This window comes from Drosophila obscura, unplaced genomic scaffold (assembly GCF_018151105.1).
Source record: "Drosophila obscura isolate BZ-5 IFL unplaced genomic scaffold, ASM1815110v1 contig_73, whole genome shotgun sequence".
NCBI lineage: Eukaryota > Metazoa > Arthropoda > Insecta > Diptera > Drosophilidae > Drosophila > Drosophila obscura.
In genome coordinates this window covers 4,575,526-4,591,931 of record NW_024542865.1, presented here as the reverse complement: position 1 = coordinate 4,591,931, position 16,406 = coordinate 4,575,526, and the positions used below count along the sequence as shown (strand labels likewise).

Below are 16,406 nucleotides of genomic sequence, written 5' to 3'. Positions count from 1 at the left end.
AATTTTACAAAAAAACTATCAAAAACTGATTTCCATTTTTAAATGAAAAAAGTCCATAAATTAAAAAAAAAAACTATTTATAATTTAGGGTTAATTCTTCAAAAGGTGAAACTGATCTTTTTTATTATTCTTTTTACAATTGCATTTATAATTAGTAACAGAAATCAAGTGAGAAACAGGAGCCTATATAATCGTATATCGTAGAACTACATCCAGTGGCGCAGTTCCTCTTTCAGCTTACAAAATAACTAAAACATTTTTCAGTTAACATTCAAAAACATTTACACAGACAATCCACACACATACATATATATATATATATATATTTCTATATTCCATACGTTTGTTAGATTTCGATTTTTTTAAGCTTTTATGGTTGGATTTTATTTGATTTTTTTTTTTTGTTTGCATTGCAAGTAAAAACTCTTTTGTGAAAATAATTTTCCTTTTCTTTTCATTTTCGTTTCATTTGTGGGAAAATCTGTATAAAAAATGAAATATATTTTCGTTACTCTTTGCCCACTTTTTGTTTTTGTATTTTTATTTGTATTTTTAATTGAAATGAAATCTTTGTTGTTCAAAATGGTATTTACAAAATATTGATTACTTTTGCTTCTCGCTCTCGCAGCTACTTTCCATCTCTCTTTTTTCCCCCTCTAGTTCGTGTATATATGTATATACATATATACTATAGATGGATGATATATAGTTTTATATTCATTGCCGCTACATACAAAAAACAGCAAATTCTGAAGGAAGGTTCCCTCTCTTTCGTTTTGTGGCTGTCTTTCTCGTCGTTATTGTTCCAGGACATATCTTTTGCTAATACTTTTATCAATTCGCCCTCCATCTGTTTCTTGTCCTTGTCTCTAGATATATGTACATACATATACATATATATATATATTCTAACACATACACATTGAAAAAAATGCTCCAAAATATAACATTTAGTTGTTTGTTTTTTGTTTTCTTTATAGTTTTACAGATTTTTGTGTAGGGGGTTTTCCTTTGTTTTTTGTTTTGCTTAAATCAATAATTGTTGTTTGTTTTTGTTGTTGCCTATTTTCTATTTTGTTTTTTTTCCTCATTTTTCTTTGTATATAAATATTTTTTATAAGCTTTTAAAACTGTTTTTTTTTTTTGTTTTTTATCAAAAGTTTTTTCTTGTTGGGGTATGGTGGCATTATTTGTTGTAATTTTTACTACCGTAAAATGTTGTTACTATTTTCGCATTGTGATTCGACCACACACATACAGTGCGTTACAAAGCTATAGAAACAATCTGATCAATCATGTTTCGATCTTATGGCCATGAAACGCACTGTGCTAACATTGTATATGGCCTTACACGTCTTCCTATATACATTCGTGTCTTTCGAAAATCGTGAAAAAACAAACGGAAAACATTACAAAATATATATGTATATAAGACTTTGGATTGAAATTTGGGATGGGGGATGGATAAATATATGGGAATTGGTATATAGATACTTATGGGAGTGGAGGGTTCTAAGCTTATTGCACTATTACACATTTAGCTACACACAATGTCTACGACGATGTCAGTGTTTGTCTCACCTTGGTTTCACCTGCTACGATGCTCTAATATCTAAGTCAAATGGGTACTACACACATATCTTTCGTTATGGATGTATCTACACACACACACACATACACATATGTACATGTACATACATATATGGGGGGGCTATGCATTAATTCTATTCTATAAATGTATTTGCACACGCAGATATAACATACACACAAAATACTCTCTAGTTTGTTATAATTCTATTGATTTGATTTGATTTTTTTTGCTTCGTTTCTAGACACTCAAAAAGGAGAAGAAAACAAATGTTTGAAATATACACAATTCTCACATAATAATTGGATGCCATTTTGCGGTAGTAAAAAAAAAAGTAATCCTTGTTGGCTGGTTAGGCTATACAAAAGTAAGCGTACTCGTTATCCGTTCTCTTTTCTATAAAAAAAAAAACATACACGTTCTCTTTACTTTGCTATACAAAAATGAGTACATTTTGTTCGCTTGTTGTTTGGTCAAAAGTAGAGACTACAAAAGGATTTTCATTTTGTTTTCCTATAGATGGTATATAGATCTATGTATATGCCTTACCAATATATGATGGATCTTTTGGAAACTTGTGTTCGTTTATATTTTAATCATTATAAGTAATGTTTTTGTGTGATTTCTCTCCCTCCTTTTTTTAGTTGTAGGTATACATATACATATATATATATATAATATACAATATATATAAGTGTATGTGTATATTTATAAAGCGTTACCCATTGGTGGTTTCTGTTACAACAGCGCATTTTGGTTTACAATTTCTTATCCTTTTTCGTTTACAATTAAATGTGCTACTCTTAGTTGTTGTTGGTTGGTGTTTTTGTTCAGATAGATCTAGATCTTTACTAGGCTATAAAGTAGTACATTAGATTTAATTATTTATTTATATATATGTATACAGTTATATAAATGATTTTGCTTTTTGCATTTGTTTGTGTGTGTGTGTGTGCTGAAATGCTGCCTGTTGGTGAATTTTTTGTTGCTCTGCTGTTGAAGTTCGCCATGTTGTTGAAGTTTCTGTTGTTATTTACTGCTGTTGAAATTGTTGGTGATGATGTTGGCGTTGGTGTAAACGTTGTTGCTGGTAAAGTTTCTGCTGTTGTTGATTGTTGTTCGTGTTTTTTGTTTGCTTATTGCTAATCTTTTTGTTGCTGTTTATATTTTTGTTGGATAGTCCTTTTGTATATTTTTTTTTGTTGTTTTTGTTTTGTTTTGCTCTTGTTGTTGGTGTTTGTTTTATTGTTGCTCTTGTTGTTATTGCTTCATATAATTGGTCTTCTTGTTGTTGTTTATTATTGTTTCACATGTTGTGGCGCGTTGTTGATTTGATTATTGTTGCACATGTTGTTGCTTATTGTTGGTGTACCTTTCTTGTATTTTCTCATTTTCCTGTTGAGGTGTTGTTGAAAATGTTTGTTTGAGTATGTGTCTTTTTCCCCACTGTTTGCTGTTGTCGCTTGTTTTGGTGTAAAATCATTTATTTAAAAATACCTTTCGCTCCATCTCCGTCTATCTTTCTTTGCTCTCTTTTACTCAATGATTTTCAAAATCGATGCTATATGTTGGGCGGAACTGTTTGTTCTTGTTGTTGTTGCAACAAATATAATCGTTTGCTGTTGTTGAAATTTATGCGTTTGTGTGTTTGTGTGTGTGTGTGTATGATTGTGTGTGCCAAGTGGTGTTGCTTTTGTTGTAGTTTAGAAAGAAATGTAGAAGATTCTTGAAGAACAATTCATCATTTGTTCTTTCATTGGTTTTCCAGTTCATCTTCTAATAGTTTTTGTTGTTGTTGTTGTTACTTTTTATAAGGTGGGAGCTGTTGCACACAATTCAGTTGTTGTTGCTGTTGTTGTTTTTTTATTGTTATTGTTTTTGTAATTGTTGGTTTGTTAGTTTGTTGGCTGTTGCTTCTTCCTACAAAAATTACTGCGCCGTTGTGCCAGCACTGAGCATCAAGTAATTATAATTACGATCCTTTTCCGCCTGATGGAAACCTGATGGAAATTTTCCATGGGAAAATTAAGATTAGAAAACATTAAACCACTTAACATTTTATTATTTCACTTACCATTCGCTGATCCCACAGCTGATGGCACTGCGGTTGCCACTATGGTGGCTCCACCATTCAGTGCGGTGCCAGGGCCGCCTGCAGCCCCATGGTACTTGAGGCCAACGCTGCGCGATCCCAATAGATGCGCGGTCGTCGTCTGTGTGGGCGACGATGAGGAGCTTGACGATGAGCTGGACGACGACGACGAGGATGAGGAGGAGGAGGACGATGATGAAGAGGAGCTCATGAACGAGGCCGACGACGAGACACCGCTCGAAGAGGAGCTGGGAGATGGCGACGGCGTCGATGGTGTCGGCGAGCCACGTGTTGTGGTTGCACCCATTGTCACACTCGTTGGACTGCCCGCCGGACTGCTGTGCTGGGAGTGATGATGCTGCTGCACGATGGCCGCAGGTGAGATGGCCAGAATGCTGCCATTCTTAATTGTCATGATGGCTGTTCCGGTTCCGGTTCCATTCCCATTTCCATTACCGGAGATCAAGTGGGTTCCAGCAGCAGCGACAGCCCCAGTTCCAGCCACAGCCACAGCTTTCCCGCTGGAATTGGAGATGTGCTTGGAGTTGGTTACTGTTCCTGCTGCTGCTGCTGCTGGTCCTACTCCTACTCCAGCTCCTGCTGCTGCTGCGGCGGTTGCTGCTGTTTTTGTTGCATTCGTTTTGCTTATCACAGTTGTTAGCTAATGTTGCGAATGCATGAAAGAAACAGAGACAGAGATATAGATTCTCGATCGATTATGAAGGGGGGGCGGCGGCATATTTTTACCCCAGTTGCACAGACAGAGGCTGTTGTGGCATCAAACAGTATGGTTGTTCCGCTGCGTCCACTGGATGTAGCGGATGCTGATGAGCCGGCCGCCAGGCAAACGGCTAAAAAAAAGAGACAGACAGAGAGAGAGAGAGACAGAGAGCGTGAGATGATTGCACAATACGTGAAGGTCAACGGAATTTTGATTGGCAGAACCTCTCAAGCATATGCTAAATTTGATCTACATCTCGACCCATACCATATGCAATGCAAATCAAATTGCAAATCAAATTTCGAATCAAATTTCCCCCCGTCCGTTTGTCTGTACCTTTTTCATTCAGTGGAATGCTCTGCTGGTCTGTGTCTCTTCGCAAACTATTCAATCGCTTCTGCAGCTCAATCTTCTGCTTGGCCAGACGCTCCACCTCCGCCTCCTGTTCGCGATCCCGCTGCGTCAATTCCTAATAGATGAGAACGACAGAGAGAGAGTGTTAGATCAATTCAATTCAATTTAATTATTGTATGAATTGAGTGTGTGCAAACGCCACCCACCTTGACATATTTATGGGCCGTATCGAGTATTATCAAATTAGAGGTCTTCTTGCGATCCTCGTCCCCCATGGGTAGCTCCCGCTTCAGCTGATCGTAGCACTCCTTCAGCTGGGCCCGACGATTCTTTTCCAGCTTGTTGTGCACCTCCCGAGTGCCAGCTCTGTTTATGGATTGCAAAATATGTACATTAGTAATCTGAGCGAGAGAGACAGAGAGAGAGATAGGGAGGCTGAACTCACCCGTTGCTGTTGGAGCTGGTCGTGCGCCTCCGTCCGCCGTGGCTTAGTTGAGATCCCACCGCTGGCGCCGATGTCGAAACGGAGGAGCTGCTGGCCATCGACGCTGCTGCAGCGGCTGCTGCTGCCGCACTCGCTGCCGACTGAACATTGATTAGCTGGCGATAGGAGCTGCTTGCGCCCGCCGCTCCACCCACCACCCGCCCGCTGTTCATATAGCCCAATGGGTGGTGGTGTTGCTGCTGGTGGCTGTCGCCCTGGACGGGCGCTGAAAATTTATGGGAGGAGAGTGAGTACGAACGTATACGGGCATTCGTGTCGGCCACTTTGCGTGTGGACATCGGTGGCGGGGTGAGTGGTATCCCTGACTTCCCCAGGACCTGCTTTTGCTGCTGCTGCTGCTGGTGATGGTGGTGCGGATGGTGTCGCTGACTCTCCTGCCAAATGGCATTTTGCAAATCAGCAAAGCGACTGGCACTGGCTACCCCATGGCTGCCACCCAGCAGAAAGGCGGAGACGGCAGGAGCGGAAGAGGCTCCTGCCCCTGTCGGATTGGAGGCGGAGTTGGAGCCGCTGTCTGGCGCCGGGTAGACGGTGCCCTTGCCATCCGACACCAGCATATATTTGCGCGGAATCTCTGAGCCACCACCACTGGCGCTGGCTGTGCCACTGCCACTGGTGCCACTGGCATTGCCGTTGCCGTTGCCGTTCCCGTTGCTCAGCTTGTGCTTTGCAGCCTGATGGATGAAGGTTGGGGCACCACCATTGGCATTCGCCCGCAGAATGAAAGCAACGGAGGTGTCCGCGGCTGCAGCTGAAGCGGCGTTGGAGGTGGTGGGAGATTTCAGGGGAGACGTTGCAGAGTTGGAGGCGGGGCTGCCGCCTCTTGCTGCCGCCACTGCCACAGCCACTGCTCTGCCCGCTGATGTTGCAATTAGTTGTTGCTGCTGCTGCTGCTGCTGTTGTTGTTGTTGGGAGTAGGAGTTGTTGGAGTTGGACGAGGAATTTTCATCCTCTAAAAATGTGATCCGAAAACCAAAGCAAACATAGGGAGAAAAGGAAAAAAAAGAAAAGAAAAATCATAATAAGAAAAAGGATACGATACGATTTTCCAACAGGCAATTACAAAAACCAAAATGGATGGATGGATTTATTTCGCATGTATGATGTATGAAAGGCAAATGACGTGGGCGCTACTTCAACTATTTATTGTGTGTGTGGCATTCAACAGAGGGACAAGCAGCTAATTGGGCAAAGACATTTACACAAAACCACAATAAATAAATAAAAAAAAACAAAGAAGAGTGAGAGAGAGTAGAGGAAAGTATAATGGGAAGGATTTTTTATCTTCAAAAATTACCAAAGTTAAAGAAAACTTTTTTAAAATTTAATTCTCATTTTTTTTTTTAATCTCTTTCTAGTTTATTATTTGTATTCAATTTTCTTTTTTTTAATTTTTTGTTAGTTTTATTTTAATGGGAATACTAATTAAAAAATAAAACAAGCCACAAATAAAATTAAACAAAAACAAATGAAAGCAAAACAATAATTAAATAAATCACAATAAATGGAATTAAACAGAAAACGAAAACAGGAGTCAACAATCAAGGCGTCCACGGTTAATTATTTGATGATTATGGATGCGTGTGGGTGAATGAATGAATTAATTACAATTCCGTTTCGGAAAATTCAATGCTATTTTCGCATCAGAGCAGACAGTAATAGTACAACAACAAACACACAGCACGGTATGTAACAATAGCAGCAGCAGCGACAACCACAAAACTACAACAACAATTCGTGTATTACGAGTGTACATGGTGCAGTATGCATTATTAATGATCGATTTGTCCTCCCCCGTTCCTTCGATTTTCTACCTTCTGTGGTTTCCTTGCCAGTGGAATGGGTTGTAGGGTGATGAAAGATTGGAAAATGGGCGGATGGGTGCATGGGTGACACGTGTCCACTTTGACAGGTCGCAACCACAACAGAGATTGAATTACAGATATAAGCCTACGTCTGAAAGAATCCCCCAAAAAAGTGATGAATACTCTATGCCCATACCCATTAAACTTTAAGAAAGTTATTTCTATTGATACAGTGCGCAACAATTTCCCATAAGCGAACGGGTGCCACAAGCAGAGAGGGTTTTATTGGTGGTTTTCAAATTGTTCCAATCCAAAGTGAAGTTCTTTCTATGCGAAGCTATAAGTTTATTGAATTTGTAATACCCAAAGATGCGTGCAAATACAAATCACATCTGATTGAGATATTCCTACATCGAAAAAAAAGCCGAGAGACAAGGAGCTAAGAGACAATTGCTAAAGCTATTTAGCTTGAAGGTTAGATATCAATCGAATCACAAGATAAATTATTTCGATTCATTCCCTCTCCTGATAATGCTCTGATAATCCCATAGTATGCGTTTTTGGGCATTCAAATCCCCGTTCTTAATAGGGGATTATTCAGTGTTTGGATTCCATTCAACCCCCCTCCCACCCAACCAACCCACATACGCAATAATGCCTTCCGTTTCGTTCTCTTTCCCCACTTTCCACATCTGTTTCGCTTTTGGTTCACATATGCACATGTTTTCCATGCCCCTGCCACCAGTTTTCACACCATTCTTCCACTTCCATTTACACCACCTTATCAGCCCTTCCTACGTCCAACACACACATTCACCCCTACCCACAACTGTTTTTTTTTTTTAGGTTTGTTTGTTCATGTTGCTGCTGCTGATGATGCCGCCGCCGGGCTTTTGCAATTGCCGCTTGTGTGTGCCACGTGATGAAAGCGCACGTGGCTGCAACAGCAGCACTTGGGGCAGTGTTATCAACACTTGCACGCCACACACACACACATAGATATGTATGTATGAATATATACAATTATTACCATGACGATAATGATAATGTATCCATTTTTTTTTTGGACGGCAATGGCTCTAAAGAGTTTGGCAATGCAACTTGTTGGTGAATTTTCAGTTGACGCAGGTGAGTTTTCTGTTGATTTATTTGTTGGTGAGTTTTCTGTTGGTTTATTTGCGGTTGTTGAGTTTTCTGTTGGTGCTGTTGTAATTTTGTGTGTAGTAGTTATTAAAAAAATTGTGTGTTTCCGTTGTTGGTGTAGTTTTGTTTGTGATTTTTGTTGTTGGTGTAGTTACGTTTGTGGTTTTTGTTGTTGGTATAGTTATGTTTTTTGTTTTTGTTGTTGGTGTAGTCTATTTGTTGTAGGTTTGGCTTTGTTGAAGTATATGTTCTATATGTTGTTGTTGTAATTACATTTTTTTTTGTTGAAATTATTCCTCTTGGTGTTTCCTTTTCAATCCATTCAAATGCCTGGAGGACACCCCCATTCTTGCGACATTTCGTCAATGACTACACCAGCAATACCAACAGTTTGACCAGGCACTTTGTCCCATATTTTGATCTCTCCACAGATCCTATTCCTAAAGACAACGAACAGGAATGAATGCTCCTCACCTTGCATCTAAATACACCTTGCATGCACCACACACACACACATCATACACCGCTCCCACATTTGCCTCTCCAGAGATTAATCATTGAGCGGCCCTGAGCCCTTGTCTCTTGCATCTTGATTTCTGGACGAGCCCAAGAATTACGTTTAAAAATAGACATTTCCACTGAAATTTTGACAGGCCTCAGCCGCACTCTTCCCCCCGTGGATTAATTCTGTTTGCATAATCTTGCATTTCTCCTGCACCCACTCTCACTCACAGCCCCAAAGCCCCAAAGGCCCACAACCCAACCCAAAGCATCAAACCAATTGTTTTTGAAGCTCCAGCTGATGGTGAAACAAAAGCAACAGAAACACACGCTCAGCTAAATACAAAGCCAAATACAAAAACCAGGAAAAGGCAGTGGTTCAAAAGCCACAGAAACAACACAACAGAAAACAGTGCATATATGAATCAAGAGAAGAGAATGGGCGCAGGGGGAAGTGAGTGGGAGTTGGTTCAAAAAACCAAAAAACGGCTGTCCAAATATTACATGCAGCAAAAGCAACCAACAAATTTGTAAGTGTGAAGAAAACAAACATAAAATACAACAAAAAAAAAAGAAACATAAAAGAAAGGCAAAAAAAAAAGTAATAACATGAAATGGGCACGAAAAAGCAATACCAAAACATAAATGCGTACAAAGTTCATTGACTTTGCTTTACACCACCAACGCAAGAGAGAGAGAGAGGAGCCCGAAGAGAGAAGAGCGCGAAATCAAAAGACGAAAGAGAGCTCCAGCAAATGAGAGAGAGAGCCACACAGCATAAAGAGGAGCGAGCGGGAGAGTTTTGCATGTTGTTTGTTTGCAAAGACACAAATTAATGCAGACAGTGAGAAAGAGAGAGAGGTTCTGAAGAGGGGCGGGAGGGAGCAAGAGCATGCCAACGCTCACGTGGGCCTGCCCTGCTGCTTCGCTTGCATAAACACTTTGCCGCTCCACCCTCTCTCTCTCTCTCTCTCGCTATCTCTTTTGTTATGAGCTGTCATTAGTTTGGGGGCTAGTATGACTAATTTGTCAAAGAGAGAAAAAGAGAGAGAGGCGTGCGATGCGAGCCATGACGTGACCCCAAACAACAACAACAGCAACAAGTACAAAGCGTACGTGCGAAAAAATACGAAAACAGGCAAAAGCGCATGACAAAAAAGAAACGAGAAGAAAAGGGAAGCAAAACGAAAAAAAACCAAATGAGCACAGCAAAAGGCAAATGGGAAAACCGAAACGGAAAACAACAAAAATATAAATACTAACATACATCAGATATATTTATGTATGTATGTATGCAGATATATATTTTTTTGTACGCTGCTGCACTGCCTCACCACCACACACAAATTGGGCAGCACTCCTATCATAGTCAAGGCAACAGCGCAGCGATCGCAGCAGCAGCAGCAGCATGACAATTTAGCACATGCCAATTTGACTGCGCAGCTAACGCTGACGCCAACTCTGTCGCGTCGCGTTGCGTCGCGGCTGACGTCGGCCGCTTAGCAAACAGCGCGCGCTAAAAATATAACAGTACCTGCTGCGGCTGCTCCGACTGCTGCTGCTGCCACGCTTGCAACCTGCGAGTGAGTGTGTGCGGGAGAGAGAGAGAGCTGCCTGTTGGGGTACAGTGCGCGCCCACGCAAAGTGCAGGGTGAACAAGAGAAGACGCCAGCGACGACGCAAACAAGGTCAAAACAAGTTTAAATGCAGCGAAAAAAAAGAGAGCTAACAGCGTTGAGAGAGCAACATCAACAGTTTCGTTTGTGGGAGAAGGAAGAGCCAAGGGGGATGGGTAGGGGGTAAGACGAGGGATTGCTGCAGCGGGCAGCTTAATAGAAAGAGCGGGGGGCAGGGGATCGACAGAAAAAAAAACCCATTTACTAGTAGGATATTCTCATAGATTAGGGATGATGATGGGGGGGATGGGGGTGTGTTATGATGACGATAACAATTGAATTGGATTGAGTGTTACAATCAAAAGAGAGAGAGAGAGAGAGAACATTGAAACTTACCCGAGATAATGCTGCGACCTTCGCTATGGCGCAGCGATGACGCCTCCAATTGTCCATGTGCGACAGTGGCGGGGGGTGCAACGACGCTGCCAACGTACTCGTAATCATGGCCAGATCCGGAGGTTGCCACCAATTGACTGCGTGGACTGTTGCTGTTGCTGCCGCAGCTGCTGCTGTTGCTGTTGCTGGCGTGGCCGTTACCGTTACCATTTCCGTTTGCATACACGGAGCAACCCGACAACGACGATGATGATGATGACGATGCTGCTGCGGCTGCTGCTGCTGTTACAATGCTGCCAATGATGCCGTTACTCCCCGTAGTATTTCTATTGTGCTGACTCGCGCTGTTGTTGTTAGTGGGAATACCGATGCTCTTGCTGCTCCGATAACCGACATTCCCATTGATGCTGTGCAGCGGTATCGGCTGTGGCACCAGGCCGATGCCAGCCGCACCACCACCACCTCCTCCTCCTCCTCCTCCACCTGCCGCCTGCGAAAGCTTCTCATTCTGCTCAATGAAGCGCACCGCTTGTATTAGCGCATCTATGCCCTTTACCATAGCCGACGACGCGTCTCAATGCGTACTCTCGTACTCTTACTTGTACTATCACACACCCACGCGCCACACACACCTTCACTTTGGTGACACACACACTCACACGAACACGCACACACACACAGACACACACGCAACACAACGCGATGACGATGACACACACACAGAGCAATTTAGTTTGTTGAGCGTGAGAGAGGGAGAGGCACAGGCACAGGCACAGGCAGGCACAGCTTAAAGTCCGCGATAACGACACGTTTACAGTTGTATGTTGTTCAAAGAGAGCGAGAGAGAGCTGAGCTGTAGTTGTAGTTGTAGCTGCTTCTGTTTGGAGTTTGTGGTTCGGCTTCGGTGGTTTTTGTTGTTGTTGTTTTTGTTGGTTGTTTGTTGTTTGCGTGGGTTGCAGTTTTCCTTCCTTTTGTTGTTGCAATAATAAATTGTTGTTGTTAACGTTGTTGCTGTGTGGCTGTGGCTGCTGTTTGGGCTGGAATGAGCAAAGATGAGAAGAAAAATACGTTTTTTAGTTCACTTATTCACAAACAATGCAGAGGGGGAGAGAGAGAGAGCATAGAACAAAGAGAGCGCAAGAGGCTACAAAAGTTTAAGTTTATGCTTATGTATCTTTTAAGCTTTAAGCTAAGTTATGAACATCACTTCAAATTTAAAACTAACTGAGCACATTTGTCAACTGCACAAGGAAAGTTTTTTGTTTGTTTTGTTTCGAAAGTTCAATCAATCTCGGAAATCATCTCTGACACATTGGTCGCCTGCACCAGCTGAAGCAGAGAGGAACTGTAAAATGCAGTCGCAGCCGCGAGCAGCTGTTGCGTTTGCGCTAATTGTTCACAGCTGCGTGGCGGCAACAAAAAAAAACAACAACAAAAGAGTGAGAAAGAGAGAGAGGAATAGGAGGGCAAAGTCGAAGTCCCCGACTCCCCCCTTTCCACACTAACCCAACAAGTTGCAGCCGCGCAGCGGTGCAGTCGCCGTCGCCGTCGCTTCGTCCCGTCGTCTAATCAATGGAAAATGTGGAGGAGAAAGAAAAAGGAGCATTGGCGCGTGCGCGCAAGCGCAAGCGTACGCTGGAATTCCCCTTCTGTCAGCTGTCCTGTTAGCTGTATGTGTTTGTGTGTGGGGCATTCAACTGAGCGGCATTGTTGTTGCTTCATTCTGTCATAATTCATATAAAAGGTCAAGGGTCGCATCCCGTTCTGTTTTCCAAGGGCTGTGTGAAGCGAGAAAACGAGAGAAATGGTCAGAGAGGGTGCCCAGTGCCATTGCCACTGCAGCCGGCGTATTTACTTGTCAGCCGCTCTCTTGAGAGTCCCATTACAACAGCAGTTACTTCAATAGAAAAAAGGAAAGAGAGCGACGGAAAGAGAGCGAGAGAGATAGAGCTTCGAGAAGCTTTTTTTATCGTTTGTCGCATGGGTGATGTGGAATGCTTCCTGGGGGGCTGCTGCCTTGACATTAAATGTGCGACACCCACCCACCCCACCGCCTCTACACCGCCTACATCCCCCTGCACATACATGTATAACAGGGTGACATGCTTATTGAGAGCGAGCGTCAGAGCTGCGGGGGGGTGGCGGGTGGCCTACTGCGGCGCGTGGCAAAATTCTATTAAATATTCAAATGGAAAACCGTTTTAAATGGATCAGGAGAACAAAAAAAAAATTTGCAATAATTGCCTCACCCTCCCCCCCGCCAACCCACCACGTCGTCAATGAGAAACCGAGAATAACTTGATTCCTGGGAAAAGTTAATATACCTTTTAGGAGGGTGGGGAAGAGAAGGAGGGCACCTCCTCACAAGCGAACCGAGCACAAGGACTTTTTTTTTCTAGTACCTGGAAAGTAAACCAGAAATCGACCCCAAAAACAACAACAGCAAGAACCAGGGGCAGGACAGGACGGTTGAAGGGGGCAGTGAAATCAACCCCGGGGTTAAGGGTCGTCCTTTTCGACATAGTATATTTCTCAAATACTTTATGGCCCATTGTCAGGCTTTGCCTTTCTTCTATACACGTTGAATCGAAGGAATAGCCGGAATCAGCGTGTGAAAGAAATATATGTAAAAGAGAAAGGTGGGGCGGAAGAGACCAGGACGGGACAGGGACAGGAACAGGGAACAGGGATGATGATGATGGCTGGCTGACTGGGCCTCAAGGCACACACACACACACAATCTTAATAATCATATAAAACACTTGAGTGCACCAGACATGAGAATTCAAAAGTCAAGAAACGAAGAGAGAACTTTCAAGGTGAGTAAAGCAAAACGGTAAATGTTCAAAAAGGTAAAAAAAAAAACCACAGAAATGAAATTAAACCCAGAAAGGAATTTTCAAAAAGTGCCAAAACATAATGAGACACAAATTGAGGGGACCTTTTGCTAGAGAACACCAAGAAGGAGAGAGAGCGAGTGAGATGGATGGCATTGTAATATGAGAAACTATCCTTTGAGAACATCAGACGACAAGATCACACACATCAAAGATAAGAGATTTGCCCTCAGAAATTTAATCTTTTTTTTTGGTGGACATTTAAGGAGAATACAGGTAGAAATACATGAAAAGCTCCATCGTTTCGATGCCACCGAAGGATCATCATTCAAACAAGGACTGACCTGACTGCAATGGATTGCATTCACTTTTCATTCCTTTGCCAAAGTATTCAGAAAACTATTCTTTAGATGCACAATATGCACTTGAGAACACACATAGAAATAAAAGCTCTCTTCGCAAAACATTTTTGAGAAGAAAGTGAATTTTTCAAAGGAAGCAACAAAATAAGAAACGCTAGAGAAACGTAAATAAGAAGGAACAAAAAGAAATAAAGAAGGAAGCAAAGCAGCAATGAACGACAAGAAGGAAATAAAGGGGAAAGCAAAAAACACAACAACAACAAAATTCAACCAAAAGCAAGACAAAAACGACAGATTCTTTTTTTGTTGTTTTTTGTTTGTGTAAGCTTCCCCAGGAGAGAGAGAAAAAGAGAGAGCTTCAGCTGGCTCTCTATTACTCTCTCTCTCTCTCTATTTTACCCCGTCAGACAGCACATCACGCACTTTCTTTTGCATTTCTTTCTCCCACCGTGTTCCGTGTTATTGTTGCTAATTTCGAAATGAAGAGTGATGGAGCGTGCAAAAAAATAAAATTTCGTATAAAAATAGCCAAAAACGAAAGAGGAAAAAGTTTCTGATGTACATACATACATACATATGTACGTGTATGTGTGTATCTGTGTGGCAGTATCTTTGCTGACTAATTTTTCAATCAAACAAAATTCTGGGCAATTTTTTTATTTGTTTTAAAATTTTTGAAAAGAATTGCAACCAAAATAAAGGAAATCTAGAAAAAGCTTACGCATACAAAAAGAGAGCGAAGCAGGGTGATTAAGAGAGGAAACGGGTTGGAAAGAGAGGGAGTTAAAGAGCACCGAAAGCCGCTGATGACTAGACCTCTTATTATTCAATTGCATTTTTATGTAAATAATTGCCAAATCCAGATTTTTTTTTTCGTACATGTATTTTCATTTGCATTACATGATAATTTCATATCCATTTTTCACCTACTTTTTGTAAAAAGTATTTTTTAGGCACTTGTAAAAAAATAATCCCGCAAAAGTTAGTCTTTTGGCTGTATTTTTGTTGTTTTCTTGTTTTTGGTTTTTTTTTTTAAATTTTTTTTGTTTGGCTGAACTGACGCAACTTTTTAGACTGTGACGTCGTCTGCGACGAGACGACAAACGGCGACAGCGACGGCGACGACGACAGTGGACGACGACGCGCACGGTATGGCTAAACAACGTCAAATGAAAGCGTTGACAATCTGCCAATGCGGCTGGCAGCAGAGCAGAGCTACGTGAGTGCGCACAAAAGAGAGACAAAGCCAAGGTGTAATTAACCAAGAGAGTCGCTCCACGAGATACAGTAACTTTCATGTGTGTGTGATTGTAGGTGAGAGAGTTCCAAACTCGAAGAGCGCACTTACTGCCTCACCTTGCATCACGTAAGCCTTGGGAGAGCCAGTACAAGAGTGAGAGAGGGAGCTTCAAAGAGAACGCAGTGTTCGTGTGTGTGTGTGCAGGCGAAAAAGCGTAGACAGCAAGACAGCAGAAAAAAGCACGCGCTCCACTATAAATGCTGTGCTTGCGAGAGTTTTTGTATTTGTGTGTGCTGGCAGCAGATGGTTGAGAGAGAACCGCACCCCACCCCGCCACAACGCAGCAAACCACTCACACTCACACCACCCCCCGCCTGCAACGTAGAAAACGGGCACATGCTAAAACAAAAGCCCAAAAACATCAAGCAATAAAGCTGACCAACTGGTCTTCTCTCGCACCCACTCTCTCTCTCTCTTGCGGACCAGCAAAATGCAAAATCAAAGAAGAATAAAAAGGGAGAGAAAAGACACACACAAAAACACACACAATGCAAAAAAAAACTTATTTTTTGGGCCTTTTTTTATTATTTACCGTTAGAATTGTTGAAGCACTTTTTATTGTTGTTGTTGTTAAAACTGTTTTTGCTCTCTCATTTGCACACTGATATAAAAAAAATTACATCAAAACCAAAAAAAAAAAAACCAGAATGTCAATGCAAAAACGAAGCAGGTTTTTGACGATTTGTTTTTCTGTTGGTTCTTGGTGAAGATTTTTTTCTTCTGATTTTTGTTTGTGTTTTCTTTTGTTATTATTGTTGTTGCATGGTTATTTCTTATTTTTGTTGCTGCGCTCCTTATGTTGATTATATTATATTATATTCTGCCTATGAGCTTTTTCTTGTTGTTTAGCTGTTTGGATTGCTATATTTCTTCGTTCTTTCTTGTTTGCTATGTTTCTAATGTTTCCTTTCGTTCTTTTGCTTGTTGTTTGTTACCCGCACAAATGCAATGACAGAAGCAAACTAAATGCTGCCGCAGCTCCGGGAATGGCTTTAACTTTGGCTGCGCTGCTGCTGCCACTGGCCTGCGTCGACGACGACAGCAGCGACTGCGACAGCGACAGCAGCAGCAGCAGCAGCATTCGCAAAAACAACAAAGGCGCACACACAGTGCAGTGAACGTACGACAGAGAGAGGGAGAGAGAGACAGAGAATGTGAACAGGGAGAGCCAGGGTACATTTAATTG

The 16,406-nt window shown here is 41.9% G+C and overlaps 1 protein-coding gene and 1 long non-coding RNA gene across 3 annotated transcripts; both read right to left on the bottom strand.

Annotated features, from left to right (window-relative positions):
• Nucleotides 1–2,882: 2,882 nt before the first annotated feature.
• On the bottom strand, nt 2,883–11,689 carry LOC111065421 (serine-rich adhesin for platelets). Of its 2 annotated transcripts, none has more exons than XM_022353599.2 (7): nt 10,722–11,689; nt 5,201–6,212; nt 4,962–5,121; nt 4,738–4,870; nt 4,428–4,531; nt 3,663–4,341; nt 2,883–3,588 (listed from the first exon to the last, which is right to left on the bottom strand). In XM_022353599.2, exons 1-7 carry the CDS (start codon nt 11,278–11,280, stop codon nt 3,518–3,520), a joined length of 2,718 nt encoding a protein of 905 aa, XP_022209291.2. In that variant the 5' UTR covers nt 11,281–11,689; the 3' UTR covers nt 2,883–3,517. The 2 variants fall into 2 exon arrangements, with proteins under 2 accessions (XP_022209291.2, XP_022209292.2); XM_022353600.2 differs by having other exon boundaries at nt 5,201–5,465; nt 10,722–11,686.
• A 29-nt stretch (nt 11,690–11,718) lies between these two features.
• Nucleotides 11,719–15,967, bottom strand: LOC111065426. Its single transcript, XR_002606999.2, has 3 exons — nt 15,753–15,967; nt 14,851–15,135; nt 11,719–11,758 (listed from the first exon to the last, which is right to left on the bottom strand). It is a non-coding gene; the product is annotated as an uncharacterized LOC111065426 (long non-coding RNA).
• Nucleotides 15,968–16,406: the final 439 nt, after the last annotated feature.

Coding starts and splice junctions, on each gene's coding strand:
- LOC111065421 (XM_022353599.2), bottom strand. CDS start 11,280: ATGGTAAAGGGCATAGATGCGCTAATACAAGCGGTGCGCTTCATTGAG. Junction 6,213..10,721: donor AGGTCGCAGCATTATCTCGG/GTAAGTTTCAAT, acceptor TCACATTTTTAG/AGGATGAAAATTCCTCGTCC. Junction 5,122..5,200: donor ACCAGCTCCAACAGCAACGG/GTGAGTTCAGCC, acceptor ATCCATAAACAG/AGCTGGCACTCGGGAGGTGC.